This window comes from Oculina patagonica, chromosome 10 (assembly GCF_052425735.1).
Source record: "Oculina patagonica isolate OP01 chromosome 10, crgOcupat, whole genome shotgun sequence".
In the NCBI taxonomy this organism is placed as follows: Eukaryota; Metazoa; Cnidaria; class Anthozoa; order Scleractinia; family Oculinidae; genus Oculina; species Oculina patagonica.
Window position 1 is genome coordinate 23,221,071 of NC_135767.1, and position 22,493 is coordinate 23,243,563.

The 22,493-nt window shown below is 38.7% G+C and overlaps 3 protein-coding genes and 1 long non-coding RNA gene across 6 annotated transcripts in view; 1 reads left to right on the plus strand and 3 right to left on the minus strand.

The window, feature by feature from the left end:
- Nucleotides 1–22,493, plus strand: part of LOC144667471 (uncharacterized) — a 116,624-nt gene that overhangs the window by 49,842 nt on the left and 44,289 nt on the right. The gene's annotated exons all lie outside the window — the stretch shown is intronic.
- Nucleotides 871–6,768, minus strand: LOC144667455 (uncharacterized). 3 transcript variants are annotated; one of them, XM_078528872.1, is made up of 2 exons: nucleotides 6,707–6,768; nucleotides 871–4,120 (listed from the first exon to the last, which is right to left on the minus strand). In XM_078528872.1, exons 1-2 carry the CDS (start codon nucleotides 6,710–6,712, stop codon nucleotides 1,016–1,018), a joined length of 3,111 nt encoding a protein of 1,036 aa, XP_078384998.1. In that variant the 5' UTR covers nucleotides 6,713–6,768; the 3' UTR covers nucleotides 871–1,015. The 3 variants fall into 3 exon arrangements, with proteins under 3 accessions (XP_078384998.1, XP_078384997.1, XP_078384999.1); XM_078528871.1 differs by lacking the exon at nucleotides 6,707–6,768 and adding an exon at nucleotides 5,190–5,440; XM_078528873.1 differs by lacking the exon at nucleotides 6,707–6,768 and adding an exon at nucleotides 5,156–5,440.
- LOC144627928 (QRFP-like peptide receptor) lies at nucleotides 8,879–10,015 on the minus strand. Its single transcript, XM_078485952.1, has one exon. It carries the CDS (start codon nucleotides 10,013–10,015, stop codon nucleotides 8,930–8,932), a length of 1,086 nt encoding a protein of 361 aa, XP_078342078.1. The 3' UTR covers nucleotides 8,879–8,929.
- Nucleotides 12,448–14,845, minus strand: LOC144627926 (uncharacterized). Its single transcript, XM_078485951.1, has 3 exons — nucleotides 14,468–14,845; nucleotides 13,203–13,993; nucleotides 12,448–12,764 (listed from the first exon to the last, which is right to left on the minus strand). Exons 1-3 carry the CDS (start codon nucleotides 14,836–14,838, stop codon nucleotides 12,484–12,486), a joined length of 1,443 nt encoding a protein of 480 aa, XP_078342077.1. The 5' UTR covers nucleotides 14,839–14,845; the 3' UTR covers nucleotides 12,448–12,483.

Here is a 22,493-nt window from a genome sequence, read left to right on the forward strand (position 1 = left end):
ATTTTACACCTAGTCCGAGTTTGAGTCCGTATTTTATACCTCAGTCCGTGTTTTATACCCAGTCCGTAGTAGTAGTCGAGTCGTGTTTATACTGACGTTTAAATATAGTATTTACGACGAAAAATTTTGAAGCCACCAGAATACTCTTGTTTTTGTTGTTTTAAAAAATTCAGTTTCTTCAACTCTTTCCTTCTCTTCCCTTAGTTTTCTTCCTTCTTATTATGATTGTCTAGTGCTGAAATTTTACAGTGAACATTAGTACTTTGAACCCTCGACAGATTTTCTTTACTGTCCCTCAAAAAGTGTCAGGTGATGAAATGTTAAGCTCTAGGAGATGGGAAACACTGACAAGATGGGGACCATCGATCTCGGCTCACCGACATGCGTGTACATATTACGTCGACGTAAGAGGAATGCCCGAAGGGAGCATACGACAGCGAACAAAGAACTCCACGCTTTTTATAATATTTGCGATAAGTCACGAAAGATGAATGAAGTGACACCTAAGAGAAAAAGATTAGTTTTGAAGTAAAAAAAGATGATGTAAGAGGAAAGAATAAGCAGGTAGAGATATGAGGTAAAAAAGTAGTATGAAAAGGGGTAGAATTAAGAAAATGGAGTGATGTTGTGTGTTTGTAAAGGGGTGAAATTTTGAAGAAAGGAAAGAAGTAAAGAATGAAGTGAAATTTTGAGAGTGAAGTGGGTAGGAAAAAAAAAAAAAAAAGAGTAGAGAGAAGAAAAAACGATGGTCGGAAAAAGAGAGCCTGAAAATACAATAGAAAGTGAGAAAGAAAAATAGGATGCTGTGTCCTCACAAACATAGGATGGTAAGCCTGTGATTTGACTAATAACCTCTTTCATTATGGGCCACTGATGACCTGTGAAACTACGATCTTTTCTGAAATAACTGCGTCGTTACCTTTTACGCGAGCGGATGCGAGTCAAACTTATGCAATGAGTACATTTTAAAGAAGTGAACAGCTCTTCAAGAAAGGAAGTTTGGTCTCGAATGTCACTACATTGTCTGAAATCTTTGTCGGCTGTTCCTTCCTCGGGATTCGTCTTCATCTGTGTCTTCGGTTATGGTATAGAGACCCATCATTCGACAAGTGTTACAGTCGGAGTCCACTTTCTCAAAGTGCACATGTCTATTTTTAGGACGGTCCAATGAGCTGTACCTCCTCATTTTAACGACTGTATAGGATGTAAGAAGTTCCATGGACTCTCTATGACCCCTCTGTGCAGCACGCTGTAAAGCTGTAAACTCAAACTTGTCCGCTGATGTAACATCACTACCGTGTGTCAACAAAGCCTCGATCGCTTCCTTGTGGTTGTTGTGAGCTGCCCGATGTAATGGCGTGTATCCCCAAAAGTCCTTAGCGTGTACATCTCCTCCGTGTGTCGCTATTAGTTCGCAAGTGTCCGCGTGGCCATTTTGCGCAGCAAGATGAAGAGCTGTGTGTCCTTTGTTCATTGCGTCATTGACGGTGCTACCATTGTCAATCAAAACGCGACAAGTGTTCACGAAGCCGCCATAAGCGCTGAGAATCAGCGACGTTGCTTTCTCTTTATTTGACGCATCCACGTCACTTCCATGCCGAATAAGACATTCTACGACTTCTGTGTGGCCATTCTGAGCAGCGCGGTGCAAAGGTGTATGACCCCATTGATCTTTGGCGTGAATGTTGCTTCCTCCATTCACGATCAAGGCTTGGACTGTGTCTTTGTGGCCATACTTAGCAGCACAATGCAGGGCTGTTAACCCACTTTGGTCCACTGCGTGTGAATTTGCACGATGGGCCAACAAAAATTCAACAGTACTTGTATGTCCGTTTTGGGCCGCCCGATGTAAAGCAGTGTTTGCCCATTTGTCCGTGCCATGAATGTTGCTTCCTTGCAGAATTAAATACTCCACAACAGGAGTGTGACCATTTTCGGATGCTCTATGTAATGGGGAGTAGTTCCAGTGATCAAGAGCGTGTAGATCAGCGCCTTCTCTCAAGAGCAACTCGACTGTTTCCCGTTGACCATTTTGTGAAGCTAAATGCAGCGACGTATGACCGTCCTGGCTGCAACCTTTGTTCGTGTCACAGTCGAGTGTCGAGGAAGCTGTTGCAGATTTTACGCTTGCAGACGACAAGGTTAAAGCGTATGTCCTGGCTTTAATATCACTTCCCTCTTTAAGTAACTGCTGCACTGTCTCTTTGTGCCCATTCTGTGCAGCCCTGTGCAGTGGAGTGAAACCTTGAAAATCAATCGCACGAACGTTACTTCCGCTTCTAATCAACACTTTGGCAGTGCCCGTATGCCCTCTCTCTGCAGCGCGATGAAGCGGTGTGTATCCCCAGAGATCTAGAGCGTGTATCTCGCTATCGTGTAGTAACAAGATTCGAACAGTGTTGACATGGCCATTGCCAGCGCTTCGATGAAGTGGCGTAAAGTGCCATTTGTCTGTAGCAGAGACCAGAGATCCATGGTCGATAAGGAATGTAGTTGTGTCAGCATGTCCATTCTCGGCTGAGCGATGTAAAGGTGTGTATCCCCAAGTGTCCTGACAGTTCGGATCGCTTCCACTTAGCACCAAACAGTGGACTGTTTCCAGATGACCATTTTTGGAAGCTCTGTGCAATGCTGTGAGGCCCCATTTATCTTTTACAGCCGCATCAGCACCATTTTCTAGCAGTAACGAAACAACTTGTGAATGACCTCTTTCAGAAGCAAAATGAAGACTGGTATTTCCAGTTGTGTGATGACACAAATTCAGATCAGCGTCAGCTTTAACGAGATAATTGCAGCACTTAAGATGACCGTTGTTTGAAGCAATCATTAACGGTGTTAACCTCTTGTTATTCTTGCCATCTGCCACACTTTCTGCTTGGAGGAGAAGCTTGAGAGTCCTGTGTCGTCCATGTTGTGCAGCGCGATGTAATGGTGTGTTACCACTGTTATCGACTGCACCAACATCAGCACCTTTATCGATAAGAAACTTGGTTGCCTGGACATTACCTTTAAGAGCGGCAAAATGGAGAGCTGTCTTCCCAGTGTGATGCCTTGCATTACGTTTTGCACCACTGCTTACCAGCAAACTCCCGACCTGTTTGTTATCATGATATGCTGCAATCATCAAAGGCGTAATCCCATCTTTAGCCTGAGCGTTTACTTTGGCGCCATGTTTTATGAGTTCCTGACCAACTTCAACGCAATTCGTCTGTGCTGTAAAATGCATTGGTGTGAAGTCATGGTGGTCCTTTGCATTGACGTCAGCGTTCTTATCAAGAAGAATCTTTGCTATGTGAGCCTTTCCGGAGAAAACTAAATAATGCATCGGAGAATATCCATGTTGGTCCTTTGCCTCGAGGTCACTGCCGCTTTCTACTAGCTCTTCAATAGTGTTTTGCTGCCCATTTAGAACTGCTAAATGCAATGGTGAACAGCCTTCATTTGTCTTCATCTCCAGATCACTTCCTCTCTTTAAAAGCTCCCGTACTGCGTTTGCACTGCCAAGAGATGCAGCGAAATGTAGAGCTGTCTGACCCAGGACGCTTCTTTCTTTAACTCTCGCTCCTCTTTTAACAAGAAGCCGGATCGCGTTGTTATCGTCATTTATAGAAGCTAATATCAACGGTGTCATTCCGCTTTTACTGCGAGCGTTGACATTCGCACCAAGATGAACCAAAGCGCGAATGGTATCTGAATGGCCTGAAGAGCATGCCATTATCAGTGGTGTCCGCTGTCCAACTGAAGTTGCATCTACATCATAGTCACTTTCACTCACAAGCCTTCGAACTGCAGGCGCATCACCCATTGCTGCTGCAACGTGTAGTGGTGTCAACGACCGAATCTCTTCTACTTCTTCTTGTTGACATTGTTGGAGTTTGTTTATCTTTATTTGCTTCAGTTCCTTTATGACTTCTTCTATGGAATCCAGGCTTCCAGCGTTTTTTCTTGTGTTGTCATTAAACGCTCTGTTCTCTGTAGTCCGATAGCCATGGAGTAGATAAGCCAAGTTATCTTCGAATGGAAGAGAGAACTCGCTTTCTGGAGTGCTGTACCCCATTACAGAACTAAGACTTGTTCCACGCCCACGAACATCTTGATGACTATCAAAATTATCCATCATCTGCAAGGAAAAATATATATACCAGGTTTTAGGAAATGTGAGAAATCGCATTATATATGCATGATTGATTCCCTTTTACAAAAAAAGCACCTGCTAATTCTTAATGCACTACAAACTTTCGGAAGTGCAAAAATCTTTGGGATTAATGGTTTTACTGTGATAACTGTGATTCTAGAGATAGTAAATTTAGATGTAGTTAAAAGGTGTTAACAAAAATTATTTGAATGTAACAAACTGGTTTATATGTCAGTAAACACTAACGAACAAAAGCCAGGGCAAAAATTGTGAAATAATTCGAGAACCGTTCTTTGGCTATATACATTAAAAAATAATCTTCGACCTTTAGGTTGTCAGTCTACAGCAATCAATGAAGAAGAAAGATACAAAATTACTGTATCTGAGAATATGTACAACAAGTCCTGTGTACTTTTTAAATAGCGGCTTGCGCTCTACACAATGAAATCATTGCTGTGTGACTTGTGTAGCATCATGAAAACCTTTCTAGAAGATTCTTGCCTTTGCTTAGGCTCTATAAGACTCCTCTTAATTTGGATAACAGGTTCCGCTTGGAACTGTTCACCGAAACAATTGTCTTATGATGTACGTAAGGGAACTAAATTTATAACATGAAAGAGCTCAAAGTTGTTGCACTAAGAATTCCTTTACTGTTTACTATTGATAAATATATAGAACACGTGTAAAACAAACGAGATTTGAAAAACTAACGAGTATTGCTAAAGCACCGAAATCACTTTGGCTTTTTATTTCTGAGTAAAGTACTTTGGCGCTTTACTTTACTAAATAAAATAAGAAATTCCACTTCTGCGAGTTGAATGGTATAGGTATCTATACACCATATTAGGACCCCTTAAAACCGTCATAGCGAGTTGCTTTAAATTAGAGTAATTTGAAAGTGTCCGTGAGAGAAATTTGATTCGTGACTTTGTGTTAACGTTAGTTTTGACATTAGCTATGATTCTGCGCCATTGGCCGCTAAAGCTTGACATTAACATTATTAGAATAAACGTATCTTACCGTATAACAAGAATATATAATTCTTCTATTTAACCTTGTACTTTAATGTTTGCATCTTGTTCGAATGTTGGTTGGCCATCAAGCTAGACAAGCTCGATTATTTCAACAGAGAAATCCACTCCAAAAACGTCGATGGGGATAAGAAATGAGTTCCTCGCAGATGTGGTTGCAAAACATATAACGGCTCGGGTTTCTGAAGGCCAATTATATTTTGTTTGCAAAACGCTTTTTGACAAATAAAACGTAGTTTTGCCAGATGCCGTGCTTATGAGCGTAACTGGTATAGCGTTGTTTACAGATTGACCATTCGACCGGGACCAAAACTCAGTATCGCATATAATTTTATTCAGTCACGTTAACCACAATGTTGTCACTTCTTTGTTCGTGTTCATTATTCAAAATAAAGTGTTCTTAGAACAATTAAAATGGATATAATATACTGAATGGGACTTCAAACTTTTCTATCGTTAACGCCTCGATTAACAAAAAATTTACCCTAAAGACTGAAGCATTGACTCATTCAACTCCTGCTCCTCGCAAACTTGGATTCATTTGTATTTGGTGCACTTTACTGCACTTGCTCCTTAGAACATTGTAACCCCAGTTACTTGTTTACTATGTCGTCAATTTCGTAGCACAGGTCACGACATGCGTCATCTTATAAGGAACAATTAGTTGGTTTCCTTAGTTTCAAGTTGTCGGTTATCCTTGTTACAAGTGTTTCATTGTGTTTGTTTTTTTTTGTAGCATTTTACCTCCAGGCGTTTATGGAAAGATGTGCTGATATATTTTTTGTGTTTTTCCGTTTTGAATGTTCTATTGTAGACACATGAACGGGAGCCTAGAATACCAATTATCCCATACTTAAAACCTTCAACTGCGGGAGCTTGTGTCATACTTATATAAGTAAGCACACTATTTAGCAGACTACGGGAACTATTGTCAGTATAAATACACTTGCAACTAAAGGAGATATCTCCTTAATTTTTTACCACCAAATTCTTTGAAGTCCCATTGAAATAAAGTCTTTATGTGTAACAATCAAAAGAGGGAACTGCATGAAAAATCGAGACTGGAACTGAAAGAGTTTTACATATACACCCCAAGCTCATTGACTGTAGTAGTAGAGTCACTCGATTTTAGGAGTGAGTAACAGTAGGGTTAACTGGGTTCTTTTGAGATGACAAGGGAGTTACTTGGCAACTAAGCACTCATTAGAGTTTAACAGTTGGTTTAACAGTTCAACAGTTCTTCAAAAACAGTTCTTTTTAGTAAAACATGCCATACAAACCAAGCCAGCAAGAACTTCAAGTTTTGTTCATTGCAAGTAGTATTGTTCAAGAAATGGGTGAAATATATGACTATATTTTAGAAATTCGCAGGGCACGTCGGTATAAGTGAGGCTCACGAGTGACAAGTGCATGGTCCGTCTGGAACTGGAGCTCCTGAATCCAGTTCTACAGACTGACGGCCTACAAACTACACCAGGCTGTTGTCAACCTTTACTAATGTAAGCAATCAGATTGAGACACATCATATTTTTTTACTTACCTGCATGTCTATGTGTCTGTGAACACTGCATCATTCAAAGACTGAGAAAGACATCTTTAGATTGATGGCGGCAATGACGGAAAATGTTTAAGAAACAAAGACCGCTAGGATTAAATATGCCCATTAATGGCGCATCAAAAGCGCTTTTCATAATCGTAGCTACTATTGAAACGGTTTCAGAAGTGCCTAGCGACCAATTTACTCGAACAGTAAATCAAACAATGTCGCTGAGGCCACTTAAAAATGATCACCTGATGGGGAGCACGGGATGGCGCAGTGGTGAGAGCGCTCGCCTCCCACCAATGTGGCCCGGGTTCGATTCCGGCCCGGTGCCATATGTGGGTTGAGTTTGTTGTTGGTTCTCGTCCTTGCTCCGAGGGTTTTCTCCGGGTTCTCCGGTTTCCTCCCTCCACAAAAACCAACACTCCAAATTCCAATTCGACCTGATGCACGTACACGTCTTAACGAGCTCCCGAGCTCTCTGTGTAGGGTATTAATTACATACATTTACATTTTACGCCCCAAAATGTTTGCCAAATCTTGGTTGAAAACAATAAATAATAGCTATGTGCTTACTGAACTTAGAGGGGACGGGGGTAAAGGCATTTTATCTTTAGTTGTGCGTTAAAATCCAATACCCTTTCAATCAGCGTATTTGCCGGACAAAAACCGCTGGTGCGGAATACTTGCCTTGCCGGAACACTTGTTATTGATTTTCCTTTTTTGTACAATGAGGCCAATTTATCGATAAAAGCTTTAATATAATATTTGAAAAGCACTCTTGGAGATCTTTTTTTGAGATGGCGGGCTGTTAAAACGATGATTACCTTTTAATTGAGCAAGTCGATGTTTTTGCTATTTTATTTTAATTTTCCCTTCTTACTTTTAAACACAATCAGCGAAGAAAAAAGAAGTATTAAAAATCCACTTCAAAGGAAGCGCCGTACACACATATAGTTACCCATGGACAGTATTCGAACCTCTGCATATTGAATTCGAAAGGATTTTCTTTAATGTGTATGTAGCCCCCTTCTTAAAAAAATAAATACCAGAAAAAAGTCCAAAGTGTGTTAAAACTGACATTCGCATAACAACAATAAAAAGCGGTCCATTGTAATGTGTTTGCTTCCCAATGTTTGTATGGACTCTTGTTTAGCTTGTATTAGGGTCATTAATGTGAAAAGCAGGCCTTTAATGTAAAAAGCTTTTAAAAATGTAATGCAAATACTGGTACGTTTATTTACTTTATACGGCGAATACAAGAGTTAACTTTGCATCATTATGGGAGAAGGCTTGTCATTTAATCCCCCACATTACCTCAATTTTAGGATTACTTCAGTACTTACTATTTAGTAGCTTTTTTAGCACTTTTTGTTTATCGTTAGTATTCATAAATAAATGTTTATCAAGTATTTCACTTAAGTTTTTGTGTCCTTGATGTACGTACTAAGAATTAAATGCAAGAACACGTACAAGCTTTAAAACTTTAGAATGGAAACATAAACAAGTGTATTAAATTACTCAATTGATAAATATACGGACATGACGAAATGTAGAATTTTGTAAATTTTTGATCTTGTAAAGTGTAATTTAAGAGTGACTCGCTTTCTTTTTCGCCTTTTACGCTCTTAAATAAATATGCAGTTTTTAGTCTCCATAGTTTTAGTCTCCCTGTGGTACAAGTTGGGATTCGATACTAGTTTACTTTGATCGAGTGGTGGCAAACGAGCGACCCGATGTTGCAGACACATTGTTGCGGACACAAATGCCTCAATTTTTGCCCGTGAGCGCAACAATTGTTGCGGACACGGACACAAAATTTGTGTCCGAGACACAGAAAATGCATCTAACTTCTTTCAGAAGCATCTTGTGTCCGCAACAAATGTTTCCCCGTTTGCTCGCCCAAGAAAACATTATGAGCAACAATGTGTCCGCCAAAATGTGTCATCGTTTGCAACCGCCTTTAATCCCCATCATTTATATGTTAACGTTTACTGGATAGTTTGAAGAAAAATTACACATTGATCTTGAAGCAGTTTATTAACAGCGACCACCATGATGAACAAGAAATATTTGCACTTACTGATTGTATATTTTTTGTTGCTTTCACATATATTTACATTTTCAAGTATATTTATATACGAGTAACTTTTTGAACTCAATGTGCGTAGTTCAATTTATAAGAAGATTTTTTCGTACTTTTAATAAATTATTTAGGCTAATCTAAAGTTCACTTTCTTTCTGTAATAATTTTCTTCTACCACTGACGTAGTTTGAATGTTTAGAGCTTGTAACAGAGAGCGCATTTCCAGTCACTGCAGAGTGGTTATTGGATGGAGCTGTACAGCAAAGAAAACGCTTGAATCCACTACGGAAATTTTCGTTAAACACGGCGTATATGACGGGATTAACAGCCCCGTTTGCCCTTATCAGGAACTCACTTACAAAGAAAAATTCCAAAGGCAATTCAATGTTGCCAAAGAAAACTGAAAAGGTTACGATTTGTAGAGGCAACCAACAGAGAATAAAACACAACACGATTGTTATAAGCATTCGAATGACTTTGCGTCGACTGGTCATTACACGTCGCCTAGTGGTTTCATTACCATTGCCAGGGATTTTACGAAACCACAAGAAGTGGGAAATAAGAGAATACAATATTAACATGGTTATGAAGGGAATTAGGTAGATAACTATAAATAATACAACACTGTATGTCTGTGACGCCTTGTTCGAGTCAAAATATGGCGACCAGTCTTCGTAGCAGTAAGAGGAATTGTCATCTTCATACAGGCGCATTGCATACAGCATCGGCGATATGACCAAGGCAGAGCAGATCCAGATTGAAGCAATGGACCATTTGAGATAAGCCTGGGCCTTTAGTTTCCTCAGTGGAAATACGATGGCGAAGAAGCGATCACACGATATGGCTGCTAGTGTCAGGACAGAGCTGGCGATTAGGCCAAAAGCCATACCGTTAATGAATTTGCAAATGAATGTTCCCAAATGACCACGAATGGAAAAGGGGTGCCCTAAAATACCAGTGACTAGAGGCGGAATTGCGATCACCGTGTATAGCAAATCGCTTACGCTCATGTTCACTATGAACAAATAAATGTTGGTTTGCATTTTCTTGGTTGTAAAAACCACAAAGATGACGATGGTGTTTCCAACCAAGGACACCACTGCCACAATGGCACACATCAAGAGCTTGACGATGGCTGAAAAAGTGACGATGTCATTTGTTGATAGCAAATCATTTTTGGAAGAATTCTTCGATCCGTTGTAGTAAGGCGTCGTGTCATTCATATCTGCTGCCCTTTAACTCCACAACCACTGACTCAGAATGTCTCTGACTGAATTGCCACTTTGTTCACGAAAATTTAAGGATATAAATCGTCTGGGAATAGATTTGACTGGCTATGATTGGAGATGTTTCTTCCACGATATCACTGCTTTATAATCTTGTAACTTGAGATAGCTCACAGTTTTGTCGCCTTCTAATCCTGTGCCACCAATAAAAATGCATAATTACGTACAAATTGCCTCATCCCAGCAATTAAGCTTCGTATCTAATATTTGAAGATCTCTCTGGCACCTTTCAAAATAAGTAATATCATTAGTTCCGCCGGTTTTCATTTCACATTTTTTATAAAAAATATATATAGATCTACATTTCCCCTCATAAGTGGATCGCAGTTTTCCTACTTGCGTCACTATATATAATTCATTGGTTTGATCCGACTGCTGTTAAATTTGTTCCTATTCTTGATGAATTACAAGTTACGTTGATTTTAAATTATCGAGAGGAAACTAAATCTAAAACATGTTAATGAAAACCATCAGCTACCTTGACAGAAAATAAAAATGATGTATGTCTGTCATTAAACCTGTACTTTTTTCTCTTCCCTCACTCCCTTGCGTGTGGAAGTAGTTAGGATTACTTTTCATTTACCACGTTTTATTTAATCTGCTAAAAAGTATTAATCAAATCTGTTTTAATATTTACAGCGAAAACCAAAAATAAAACTAGCAGCCATTTGCACCTGCCATAAAAATTATTCAAATGGAAATCATTACGGTTTTTTTTTCTGGAAAAAATATTAAAAAAAAAGAAAAACGCATTTGTCAAAAATGATGAAAGCATGCAGCACTCCCCCATTTCTGTAACAGCAATATAGATGATATAGGCTAATAGACGAAAGAATATTAAAGCTGTAGAAGGAAAATCGACGGTTTATTTCCAGTTAAATGATAAGCAAATGAAGCCATGTACCGGAGTACTCGCGACGTGTAGATGTTTAGTCAATATTTTAAAAGAACAAATAAAGACCTAATAGGACCGGCTTACAGCACGTTTATTAGGTTTGTTGGTTTGCACCTTTTTGCTAAATGAATCTTATGGAAAAGTAATATATTGTTTGCCCTGATAAAATCATTTTAATTATCTTACTCTTAAAAGCATTTGAGTTGTTATCGCATAATAGACGTCAGTCTTTTTTATGTTAACCACGTAATACATTTAGGAGCTGTCAAATGGTGCATGAAAATACGGTTTCTTTTAAATGATTTTTAAAAGCATTTTAAAAACAAGTTTTCATTATTATCTTAGTCTTGGAAGTGTTTGGTTTGCCTGTTTCGGTTCACATTATAAGTTATAATTTGCGTCAGTCTATTGTGGTTAACACGTGATGCTTTTTACAACAAAGTAGTACGCGCTAAACGTTGATAAAAGCGTACAGGAAAGGTTCAATGGGATTTCCATTAGAAAGATTAAAGTCATGAAAGCCGACTTCATTTTTCTAAAAATTTCCTTTCCTTAGCGCCTCTTTTCTTTTTAAAAACAGACTTGCGTAGACGGACAGACCAACCCAATTAACAGATACGAAAAAGATGACTAAGACCGCTGTTGGGTTGAGATTCAAGTTGAAAAACTTAGAGGCCAGAGAATCAAAGCTGATATAAAAAAGCTTAAATGTAATACTATAAAAACTCGAGTATAAGAAAATGTGGATTAAGAGCTGGTGCAGGCCGAAATATGGAAATTGAACCCCCTTTATAATATGTATTATATAAAAACCACTACGGCCTTACAATCGTAGTGGGTCCTTCAACTTTGTAAAAATTAGTAAAAATCTGAGAAAAGAAAAAACAGGCGTAGACCAAAATGTGCTTTGGGATGTTCATGGCCACAATGTACATGGAATAATTCAGTGAGCATGAATTGCAGAATACCCCCGCAAATAAGACTCAACGAGATGAATTGCCTATCTACTGATTAAAGTACATAATTATTATGCACTCCAAGTGTAACTTGTGTGGTAATTCGAGGTAGGGTATATATGTATGGTGGTGGTGGGCACTCCCCTCCCACCTTTGCCTTTTTTTGTCGTTTTTCTTTTTTTTTTTTTTTTTTTTTTTTTTTTTTTTTTTTTTTTTTTTCTCTTTTTTTTCTCTCTTTTTTTTTTTTTTTTCTCAAACTCTCCCATAAAAAAAAAGACAAACAAAAATCAAGGAGGCATCACACTTCTGCCAGTTTTTTATTCGACATAGTTTACAACTTGTTATTACCAACATTAAGTCTCTAATAACTATTGTGAAAAATCCAATCTTCCAAGCAGTAAGAGATTTATTTTCCTTTTATAACCATCTTAATATACCATTATTTGACGTCTATAACCTTATAACACAGATTTAGACCTTAAAACTGCCAACAAGTCTATTAAATTATTACGAAGAAATCAATGTCCCTTATACCTACACGCCAATCTGGTACTTCAAGGGCTGATGTAAACCTCTTGCAAAACGTTTCCCTTTGGCCAGAAAGCTTCGCAGTTCCCTTTCATGCACTGCACAATTTCCGTTGCTTTCTTTTCCCCAGTGAAGTAGGCGCCCTGTGCAAATCCCCACCAGTGTGGATCAACAGCATCGCCGGCGAAGAAAAGCTTTCCAAGCTTGCCTCCCAAGTTATGAAAATCCGCAGGGGTGCTACCTACTTCGGCGTTTGGATAGGATCCACGGACGAATGGGTTTTTGGACCATTTGCTATAGAATATATCTGGATTTGGGAAAAAAATGTTACTAGCATTAAATATTTTCAGTGGTAGTGTACAAAATTGGCAGGCGACATCGTTTCCTCTGTTTCCTACCAAAGCAGTGCTACTGATAATGGTTGTAATTGCCATTGTCACTGTGATAGTCAGTTCTAATGATGATTATGGTGGTGGTAGTGGTGCTGCTGCTGCTAATGAATGATGGTGATGATGACGACGACGACGACGACGACGATGATGATGATGATGATGATGATGATGATGATGATGATGATGATGTTGATAGAAGTGTTGGTATTAGTGTTTATGACGATGATGGGTGATGACAACGGTAATGAAAAGATTGATGATGATGGCAAAATAAAGGTACTTTAAACTATTGTATGAGTGAAACATGAAATAACAATTAAAAATCATCGTGGCATGTTAAATAATATGTTTACCTTCAGCGTTTGGAATGTTTGGACCATAAACCTTCCTCAGCTCTGCCATGATTTCTTTCAGCGTCTCAGATTCTGATTGACCTTCGACCCTTAGACTCATTTCACCTGTGACAGTCACGTGCAAGATGGCTGAACCTGGCAAAATGTCACGTGCTTCTATATCCATCCATATTGGGTAATAACCCCTTATACGGTGAGCGTACAAGATAAACTCGTGACTATCCCAGAATTTGTAAGGAAACTTGATGAAAATCTTTGTGTAGTAGGCCAGTGGAATCTTGCTTATGGCTTCCACTTTCCATCGAGGAAGACTTGGCGAGAAGACGACGGAGTCACTGGCGAGGACGCCAGTGCTGAACGTACACAGTCCATATTCCCCTCTGAAAGACTCGCCATCAACGGTAGTAACTCTGACACCATAACGGGAGTGGGAAATTGATTTCACAACTTTATTCAGAAGAATTCTGTCCTTGAATTTATCCGCCATCTTTAGAAAGATACTTCCATAACCACGTAAGTCAGCGACAAAGAAGTCGAGTGAACGGCGCTCAAATCCCATAAAAGAATCCATCTTTGGCCGTTCAGCAAACTCAAAGTCCAGAACAGAGTATTCAATGACCCTCTTAGCTGGAGTGTCCGGCTTCCATCCCACACTTGATAGCGCCGCCCTGACAGACATATCGGGTCGCTGATCTTTAGATTTTACTTCTGATAATTCAATAAGCTTTTCTTCGGCTTCAGAAAACTGTTTCAGTAGTTTTTGGTCTGTGATGTGTTCACCTTTTTCATTCCTGTTGGCATTTAACATAATATTAACATAAGCAGAACACGTTAATTTGGGAAGTGATTAATTCACGGGGGGACGGACGGGACAGGGACGTGGACCGACCGACCGACGGGACGGGAGAGGACAGGACGACCCGACTGGCCGACAGATAAGACGCAATTGCCTAATTTTAGTTGTTAGCCCTCTCTAGATGTCTAAGTCATTTAAAATTGGTATTTCAGGACGAAGGTTACTTCAACCATAGTAGTATATCATGATACAATTTCGCTCTAAATAAAAGCAGCAAACTCCAAAATACGGGAAAAATTGACTTCAACTTTTTTTAAGCGTTCTTTTTAAGTATAAAATTTACAAAATTGCTTGCCCCCGCGACTTGTTACAAAACTAATCGAAGCGCGCGAGGACAAGAGTAAAATTAAAAGTACAATTTTATTACGTAATAAGTCAGTTCAAGCATAAAGAAAATAGGCAATCTTACCGTATGATAACATCACTATAATTAGTGAAAATCCCTCGAAGATTGTGCTTCAGTTTCAGCTCCCACAAAGGGTTTGGCTTATCATCCGCATAATGAATCCAGTTTGCACCCTCTTCAAGCTTTACGCCGGCAAATGATCTTTGTTTAAAACGCCCTCCAATGTAGTCTTGAGCCTCCAGAATCAAGAAGTCCTTTATGCCTTTTTCTTCCAGAGTTTTTGCAGCTACTAACCCTGCAACACCTGCCCCGAGAATTAAGACCTTTGCACGACGAGTTGTTGTTCTCTTCCCATGGAAGTGTCGACCATCCACTACGGTTGACAAAAACAGTTGCAGTGCATAAAGAAACAGGATCACCGCGGCTTTCTTCATCGCGAAATTGATTTCTGTGAAAAAGGAAGACACCTCAAAATTGAATTTGAAATTGAATATAATGCTGTTTTGTGGGCGAAATAGAAAAAAACCTCTTATCTAGACTATAAACTTATACGGCAAAGATTTTTCATTAGTAATTGAAAACAAACTCCCAGGTTTTTACGACTTTGTCCTCAAATTTCGTTCAAATTGTTAACTGAGGGAAAAAAACACCAAGTAGCTAATTAGATATTATGAAAGGACATGCAGGTATGCAAAGGGTGGTTATGGCAATAAAAATTTAGCTTTTTTGATATCCTAGCCCGGGTATAAATTCAGACATCTTTGCCGTTTATCTTTCTCCGAGCATGACGAGCCCCTAATCAAAACTACATATACCTATCAGGGGTCTAGCCAATTCTCTGCCTCATCAATTTTTATAGTGTACCAACTGAGTATTGTAAAAACAAAAGGAGACTTAGTCACTTTTTAAAGTTGGAAACATTTCCGGTAAATGGATTTGCTGAACTGAAACTGCTTTTCCCTACTGGACAGAACTTAAATCCAGAAAACTCGCTGTGATGCAAATTTTTGCCTTTGTAATGAAAACATGCCATGTCTCTAAATGATGAAATTATGAAGAAACAGTCGCTGGTTTGTGAAAAAAGCGATTACAGTATTTCAGATTGTGTAATGTGATAGTAAAGTTAGTAGATTGTGTAATGTGATAATAAAGTTAGTAACAACCGGCTAAAAACAAAGGAAATACCTTTTTGATCAGAATAGTCTCCTCCTTTTGTTAAAGGCGTTGATATTCTCCTGTGGTTAGGTTTCAGCAGCGTATTTAAAGGTCGTGCAAGGTAGCATGCAATTTTATTCGTCTGGCAGCTGCCTCAAAGGTGTACAAACACTCATGAAAGAACATAAGAGACATGTTTGATTGTTATAATCTCAGCTTGCAAGACAACAAGTTTTCAGACGCAAAAGGTATCATTTTTATTTCATCAGGTTGAACGTATGTTTTGCTTCCAATATGATATATTTACCCAATTTATAACGGTCAATAAATTTCCTGTCGCCACATTGGTTCCAAAATTAGTCCCAAGATACATCGAACTTATAACTCATTTATGCCATGTTACTATGACAACGTCCTATTAGCAAGCGAACCATGTACTGCTCACGTGCGCAATGACCAATAAGCGATGAGTGGTTTCACGCATTGTTGTTATCACGTCGTTTCATTTAACTTTTAACTATATGTCCGGTAGATAGAGTTATCCACCCTTTGAACAACCGGCGCAAGGTGTATTGACGCAATCTCTCCTTCCCTGGGTACTCCTGTGATAACAGCATCTAAATGCGCTACTATCCACTCCCCCCTCCCATGTCACTAATTTGCTATGGCGACAATTTCCGATTATCACAAACTCATTATCGGTGCCCCTCAGCTCAATTTCCTCAACACGACAAACAACAAGAAGCTTTTGCTTACAAGATAAGATGATGAATCTGAGCCGGTTCAATAAACCATTTCTTGATACGTAATAATCGCGATAATCGCCATTTCTTGATACGTAAAAGCCCTCATCCATGCAGCATAAAATAATAAATATGATAAATAAACTCATAAACAAGATAAAAGAAATTCAAGATCCAGCTTTTTCACCATAACATCTTTTCACACAGTTCAATACGATTACCATATATAGCTTGAAATAAGCGCGGTTATTTCATGCTTTGTGTCGTTTCCATTTTTTATTTTATTATTATCATTATTTTTTTGCAAGGTTGACTTTGCAATTAGAAAATGGTTATCATAATATCTTGACAGATGTGTCGGTAATACGGCTAGTTAAACCCAATTACAAATACTGATGTCAGTGATGGTGGTTTCTAACGCTTTGAGGACCTTTTCGTGCAACAAATTTATTATTTTTATTTTTTCATTTCAAAAACGAAAACGGTCTTTGCAGCTGTTATCTTACTTCTTTATTTCTGAAAATCCTTTTTTGCAGGAACCAATAAACTATTGCATGGTATTGATTGTAATTTTAGTTCCTTCGTTGTTTGAGTTTTCCCTTGCCATTATATCTTCATGAATTCTGTGTGTTTCCTTACCAATTGATTGGCTCAGACATTTAAAAAAAATAAAACCCACTTGAGGGTTAGAAAGCGGCTATAATAGAGTGATAAAATACTTGGAAACTGTAAAGTATTTTAAATAATAATTTCTGACTCAATTTTAAATTGTTTTTGCTCAAAAACGTTTGAAACTTATTTTTAACTCTATTCCAGGCATACTTTTACTATTTTTCATATTCCAAGTGAGAGCCACTAAAAAGCGCGACCTAATAAACAAAGAAAAAATAATAAACAGTTACTAGCTGGAACTTAAAATCAATCAAAGTTCAATAACTAGTTCGTTAATATTCAACTCGTGATCATTTGCTAATCCCACAGCACATGCACTTTCTTTGACAAAATCAATAATTATGGAGAAAAATGGATGACAATGAACCTCAGCTTTACTTTAATTTCCGAATTATGAGAATATTTAAATAACAAAGAGTCGCTTTTTGCTGGCCGTCCTTATTATAATTACCGGCGAAATTTCATTTTCCAAGAAACGGCTGCTTGAATTGCGGTTGAAAAGACCAGTTACACTTTGATTTGCTTTAATTTACTTCGCTCGCGAAGACAGTGAAAAAGCTCTTGGTCAAACCATGGATTCTCCACTACAATTAGTCTGTCGTAAATAATCGTTTGAACTTTTGACAGTATAAGGACAAAAAAGAGGTACTTTTGCTTGAGCTGAAATTGTAGTTCATACCATGATGATTTTCTGCTGGTCGTGACTACAAGGCCGTCATGCACCTGGTGAAACCACTATCCACCATAATTTCTATGGTTGCATGTATTTCAACATTGTCCATCTTCTCTGTGCTTGGCAATGGGCTTGTTATTGGCATCATCGCTCGCTTCAAGAAGCTTCGGACTTTTCCAAACATTCTCATCGCTAATCTTGCTCTTGTCGATCTCCTCAATGCACTTATCAATATGCCCATTTACCTCTTGTACGCTGTCCTGGAAGTGAGCTGGTTCAAGGGGAAGACTTTGGCAATTCTGTCGTTTTGCCTTCACCGACTGTCTCAACTTCTCAATATGGTCTCCATGTTGGTACTACTGGTGAACGTGCTTCTGGCGGTAGCCTTCGACCTCAGGTATTTCACTTGGAAGACGAATGAGAGAGCCATGGCCATAGTTGTTTTTGAGTGGTTGTTCAGCATTGCAGTGGTGTTATCAACCTCCGTGTCTCTTTTTGATGTCGACCTCATGCTCATGTGTTCTATTATCGTCAGCAGTTCTTTAAGGAACAGAGACTCTTCGTGGCAGCCGCCTCGGCTTTGTTTGTTGTGTCCGTGGTACTTGTTGGTATCCTGACAGTATATTTCGTGCGACGGAGAAAATTACAGGTATGTTGTAAGCTTGTTTCATGTCACGACGAGAATTGCTACTAAATGGGTTGTGATCATGAGCTAAAGGCCTTTTCGTCTCATTCTCTGGAAGAACATGACATCGTTCTTAATTGTCTTACTTTAACACTCGCTTATATTTCAAGTTGACTACAACCTAATACGACATTTTTTAATAAAAATAATCTTAATCTTTATTGCTTCAAAGCATTCAAAGTGGTTCAAAAATAATTCGTAGTGGTTAAAAATAGTAATTAAACACTCGTGATATTTGGGAAAAAGATGCTTTCAAAATACAAGACTGGGGCTATAGTTCCACTCCTGTTTCGATTTTACTTTTTAAGGTCCCGTCCACATCAATCCAGATAAATTTGGAAACGCATCTTCTTTCTCCGGTTTGGCTAACCATCCACAATAAAACGGCGTTTTCGGTCACCGAAAACGGTCTCAAGAGTGGAAAAATCTGAAAACGCCGGCTATTTGGTGTACTGTGGGCGGCGGAAACAGGGCTTTTCGAAAAGCTGACGCGTCAAATGGCCATGTGAACTCTGTCAATGAGTTCTCTAGATTTTTTTTTTTCTGATCTGGATTATCGCAAAGTTCTAACCTTTAATTCCCAAACTTGAATTTAGTGCGTTCTCGAGTTATGTGCGCATGCTCTACGGTGATGATAGTGTGAACGAAAAACAGGGGAATTTTTATTTTGGTTGGGGGGGGGAAAAAGGACTCAGATGGGGAAAAAGTTTATCCAAATTTTTTTTTACAGCGACAACGCCTAAACTTGTCTCAACTCCAGGCCGAGGCCAGATTGCAACAGGACATCAAGGCTTCAAAAACTGTCGCCATGACAGTGCTGGCATCCCTTGTGTGTTACATTCAGACCGTTGTGTATGCAGCGTCTGGTCGTCAGGACAACGATTTAACTAACGCCTGGCTCGCTTTTTTGGTTACCTTCAGTATTTTCATCTCCAGTGGAATTAATCCCGTCATCTATTGTTTCCGGACAAGAAGATTTCGCTTGGCTTTAGAGCAACTTGTCAAAGATCCCTATGGAAGAAGTCCCTTCCAAGAGACAAACGAGAGGGTAGAGCAGAACGTCCGACGTCTGATTACAAAGCAGGCTGTAGCAAGCAAGAATATCACAAAAAAGCGTGATGAGGAGGCAAGCAAAGAAAACGTACCACAGCCGAGTGGCCTGGGTAATGATGTGAAGTTATTGACCCACAAGCTAGAACCTGGAACGCCAGTTGTAAAGACGGCATGGGCAGAAAATGATCAAAATGGCTCCCAAGGGAAAAGTTCGGCTAATATTGAAAAACGTCCTACGGCTAGTGGAGTCAACACAAAACAAGAAGTCATCGTGGAGGTACACATATATGACAAGAACAAAGGTCATCTTCAAAACGCCACCAAAAAATGAAGTACAAGAGAAATCGTTGAAAGAAGAAAAACACAAGGATAAACAGTTGTAAGTTTCTCGTCTTTGTCTCTCGAACCAGGAACAACTTACTAATAATGATAAAAAAAATAAAAGCCAGAGTGTGATGTAGTGTTTTAGCTTTGCTGTAGGATAATTTGATTGGTGAAGTATGTTTAAAATTTATGGTGATAAGATTTCCTGAAAATGTTATACCAATTGCAACGGAAATGGTAGTCTTGTAAAGAGTGCATGTCTTAAAATAAATAATAACTAGGAGTCGAGATTTTGTCACGTCTCGTTGTTTGGTGTTTTGAAGCGGCCAATCATCTCTCTGCAAATTTACAAAAAATGCAGTTTAGGTGGATGCGTAGGGAAAAGGGAGCTTATCATCTTTTATGGCTGACAAAATAGACTATTATCGACTCTTATGCATCTGTTGCTAAGAAAACGTTCAGTGAAATGCTTATCAAAACAATGCTTTCGGAAAGTACACATCTTTCCAATTTATGCAAATGTTACGTTCTGTTAGGCATTGTTTTATAATTTTGCCCCATTCTACCAAGACATTCTGGTGCAATGCGTAACGTATCCAATTTAAACAAATCGAAAGCGTAAAACTGAGTAAAATAAATATCACCAATAATAACAACACGGTTAGTTAAACGCATATGCAAATACTGATGTCAGTAATGGTGGATTTTAAACGTTTTGAGGACCTTTCGTACGATAAATTTATTCTTTTCTTTTTTTCATTTCAAAAACGAAAACGGTCTTTGCAGCTGTTATCTTTAATGTTAGTTCCCTCGTTGTTTGAGTTTTGCCTTCCCATTATTTCTTCATGAATTCTGTGTGTTTCCTTACCAGTTGATTGGCTCAGACATTTTTATAAAAAAATAATAACCACTTGAGGATTAGAAAGCGGCTGTGTTAGAGTGAAAAAAAACTTCGAAACTTAGTATTTTTAAGGATAAGCTCTAACTCAATTTTAACTTATTTTTGCTAAAAAAACGTTCGAAACTTATCTTGAACTCTATTCAAAGAATACTTTTATTATTTTCCTTATTCCAAGTCAGAGCCAACAAAAACCGAAACTAATTAGCAAATAAAAATATAATAAACAGTTACTAGCTGGAACTAAATATCAGTTTCCCAATCAAAGTTCAATCACTAGTACGTTAATATTCAACTCATAATCATTTGCTAATCCCATATCACACGCCCTTTCTTTGAAAAAAAAAAGCCTTAATTCTGCAGAAAAATGGATGTCAATGAACCTCAGTTTTACTTTAATTTCCGAATTTTGAGACTATTTAAATAACAAATAGTCGCTTTTTACAATTAGTGGCAAAAATTTCATTTTCCAAGAAACGGCTGCTTGTATCTCGATTGAAAAGGCCAGTAACACTTCGATTCGCTTAAAATTTACTTCGCTGAGACAGTGGAAATGCACTTGGTCACCATGTATTCTCCACCACAATAAGTATGTCTTGAATAATCGTTTGACCTTTTGACAATATAAGGAGAAAAAAGACATGTAAACCATGCCATGTAATTTTCCTGGTCGTGACTAGAGAATCATGCACCTGGTGAAACCCCTATCCACCATAATTTCTATGGTTGCATGTATTTCAACGTTGTCCATCTTCTCTGTGCTTGGCAATGGGCTTGTTATTGGCATCATCGCTCGCTTCAAGAAGCTTCGGACTTTTCCAAACATTCTCATCGCTAATCTTGCTCTTGTCGACCTCCTCAATGCACTTATCAACATGCCCATTTATCTGTTGTACGCGGTCCTGGAAGTGAGCTGGTTCAAGGGGAAGACTTTGGCAATTCTGTCGTTTTGCTTTCACCGTCTGTCTCAACTTCTCAATATGGTCTCCATGTTGGTACTACTGGTGAACGTGCTTCTGGCGTTAGCCTTCGACCTCAGGTATTTCACTTGGAAGACGAATGAGAGAGCCATGGCCATAGTTGTTTTTGAGTGGTTGTTCAGCATTGTAGTGGTCTTATCAAGCTCCGTGTCTCTTTTTGATGTCGACCTTCAAGATGCTCATGTGTTCTATTATCGTCAGCAGTTCTTTAAGGAACAGAGACTCTTCGTAGCAGCCGCCTCGGCTTTGTTTGTTGTGTCCGTGGTAGTTGTTGGTATCCTGACAGTATATTTCGTGCGACGGAGAAAATTACAGGTATATTGAAAGCTTGTTTCATGTCATGACGAGAATTGCCACTAAATGATTTGTGATCATGATCATGAGTTAAAGGCCTTTTCCTTTCATTCTCTGGAAAAATTAACATGACATCGTTCTCAGTTGTCAAGTTGAATACAACCTGATAAATTTTTCAGTGTAAAAATAATTTTAATCTCTATTGCTTCAAAGCATAGCAGAACTGTTTAAACACTTGTGATATTTGGGATTGATATTTATATTTTATATTTGGGTGAAATGATTTGGAAATACAAGACTGGGGCTATGGTTCCACTCATGTCAGTTTCGATTTTACTTTTTAAGGTCTCGTCCACATTAATCCAGATAAATTTGGAAACGCATCTTATTTTCTCCGGTTTGGCCAACCGTCCACAATAAAACGGCGTTTTCGGTCACCGTTAACGGTCTCAAGAGTGGAAAAATCTGAAAACGCCGGCTATTTGGTGTACTGTGGGCGGCGGAAACTGGGCTTTTCGAAAACGCTGATGCGTCAAATGGCCATGTGATCTCTGTCAATGACTGATCTGGATTATCGCTAAGTTCTTAAGTAAAGTAGAAATAAGTTATTTT

Excerpts from the sequence above, each read along its gene's own strand:
- LOC144627926 (XM_078485951.1), bottom strand. The coding sequence starts at position 14,838 with ATGAAGAAAGCCGCGGTGATCCTGTTTCTTTATGCACTGCAACTGTTT. Across the intron at positions 13,994-14,467 it reads TATAGTGATGTTATCATACG|GAATGAAAAAGGTGAACACA; the intron begins GTAAGATTGCCT and ends AAATGCCAACAG. Across the intron at positions 12,765-13,202 it reads AAACATTCCAAACGCTGAAG|ATATATTCTATAGCAAATGG; the intron begins GTAAACATATTA and ends TCCCAAATCCAG.
- LOC144627928 (XM_078485952.1), bottom strand. The coding sequence starts at position 10,015 with ATGAATGACACGACGCCTTACTACAACGGATCGAAGAATTCTTCCAAA.
- LOC144667455 (XM_078528871.1), bottom strand. The coding sequence starts at position 5,234 with ATGGCCAACCAACATTCGAACAAGATGCAAACATTAAAGTACAAG. Across the intron at positions 4,121-5,189 it reads TGCAAACATTAAAGTACAAG|ATGATGGATAATTTTGATAG; the intron begins GTTAAATAGAAG and ends TTTTCCTTGCAG.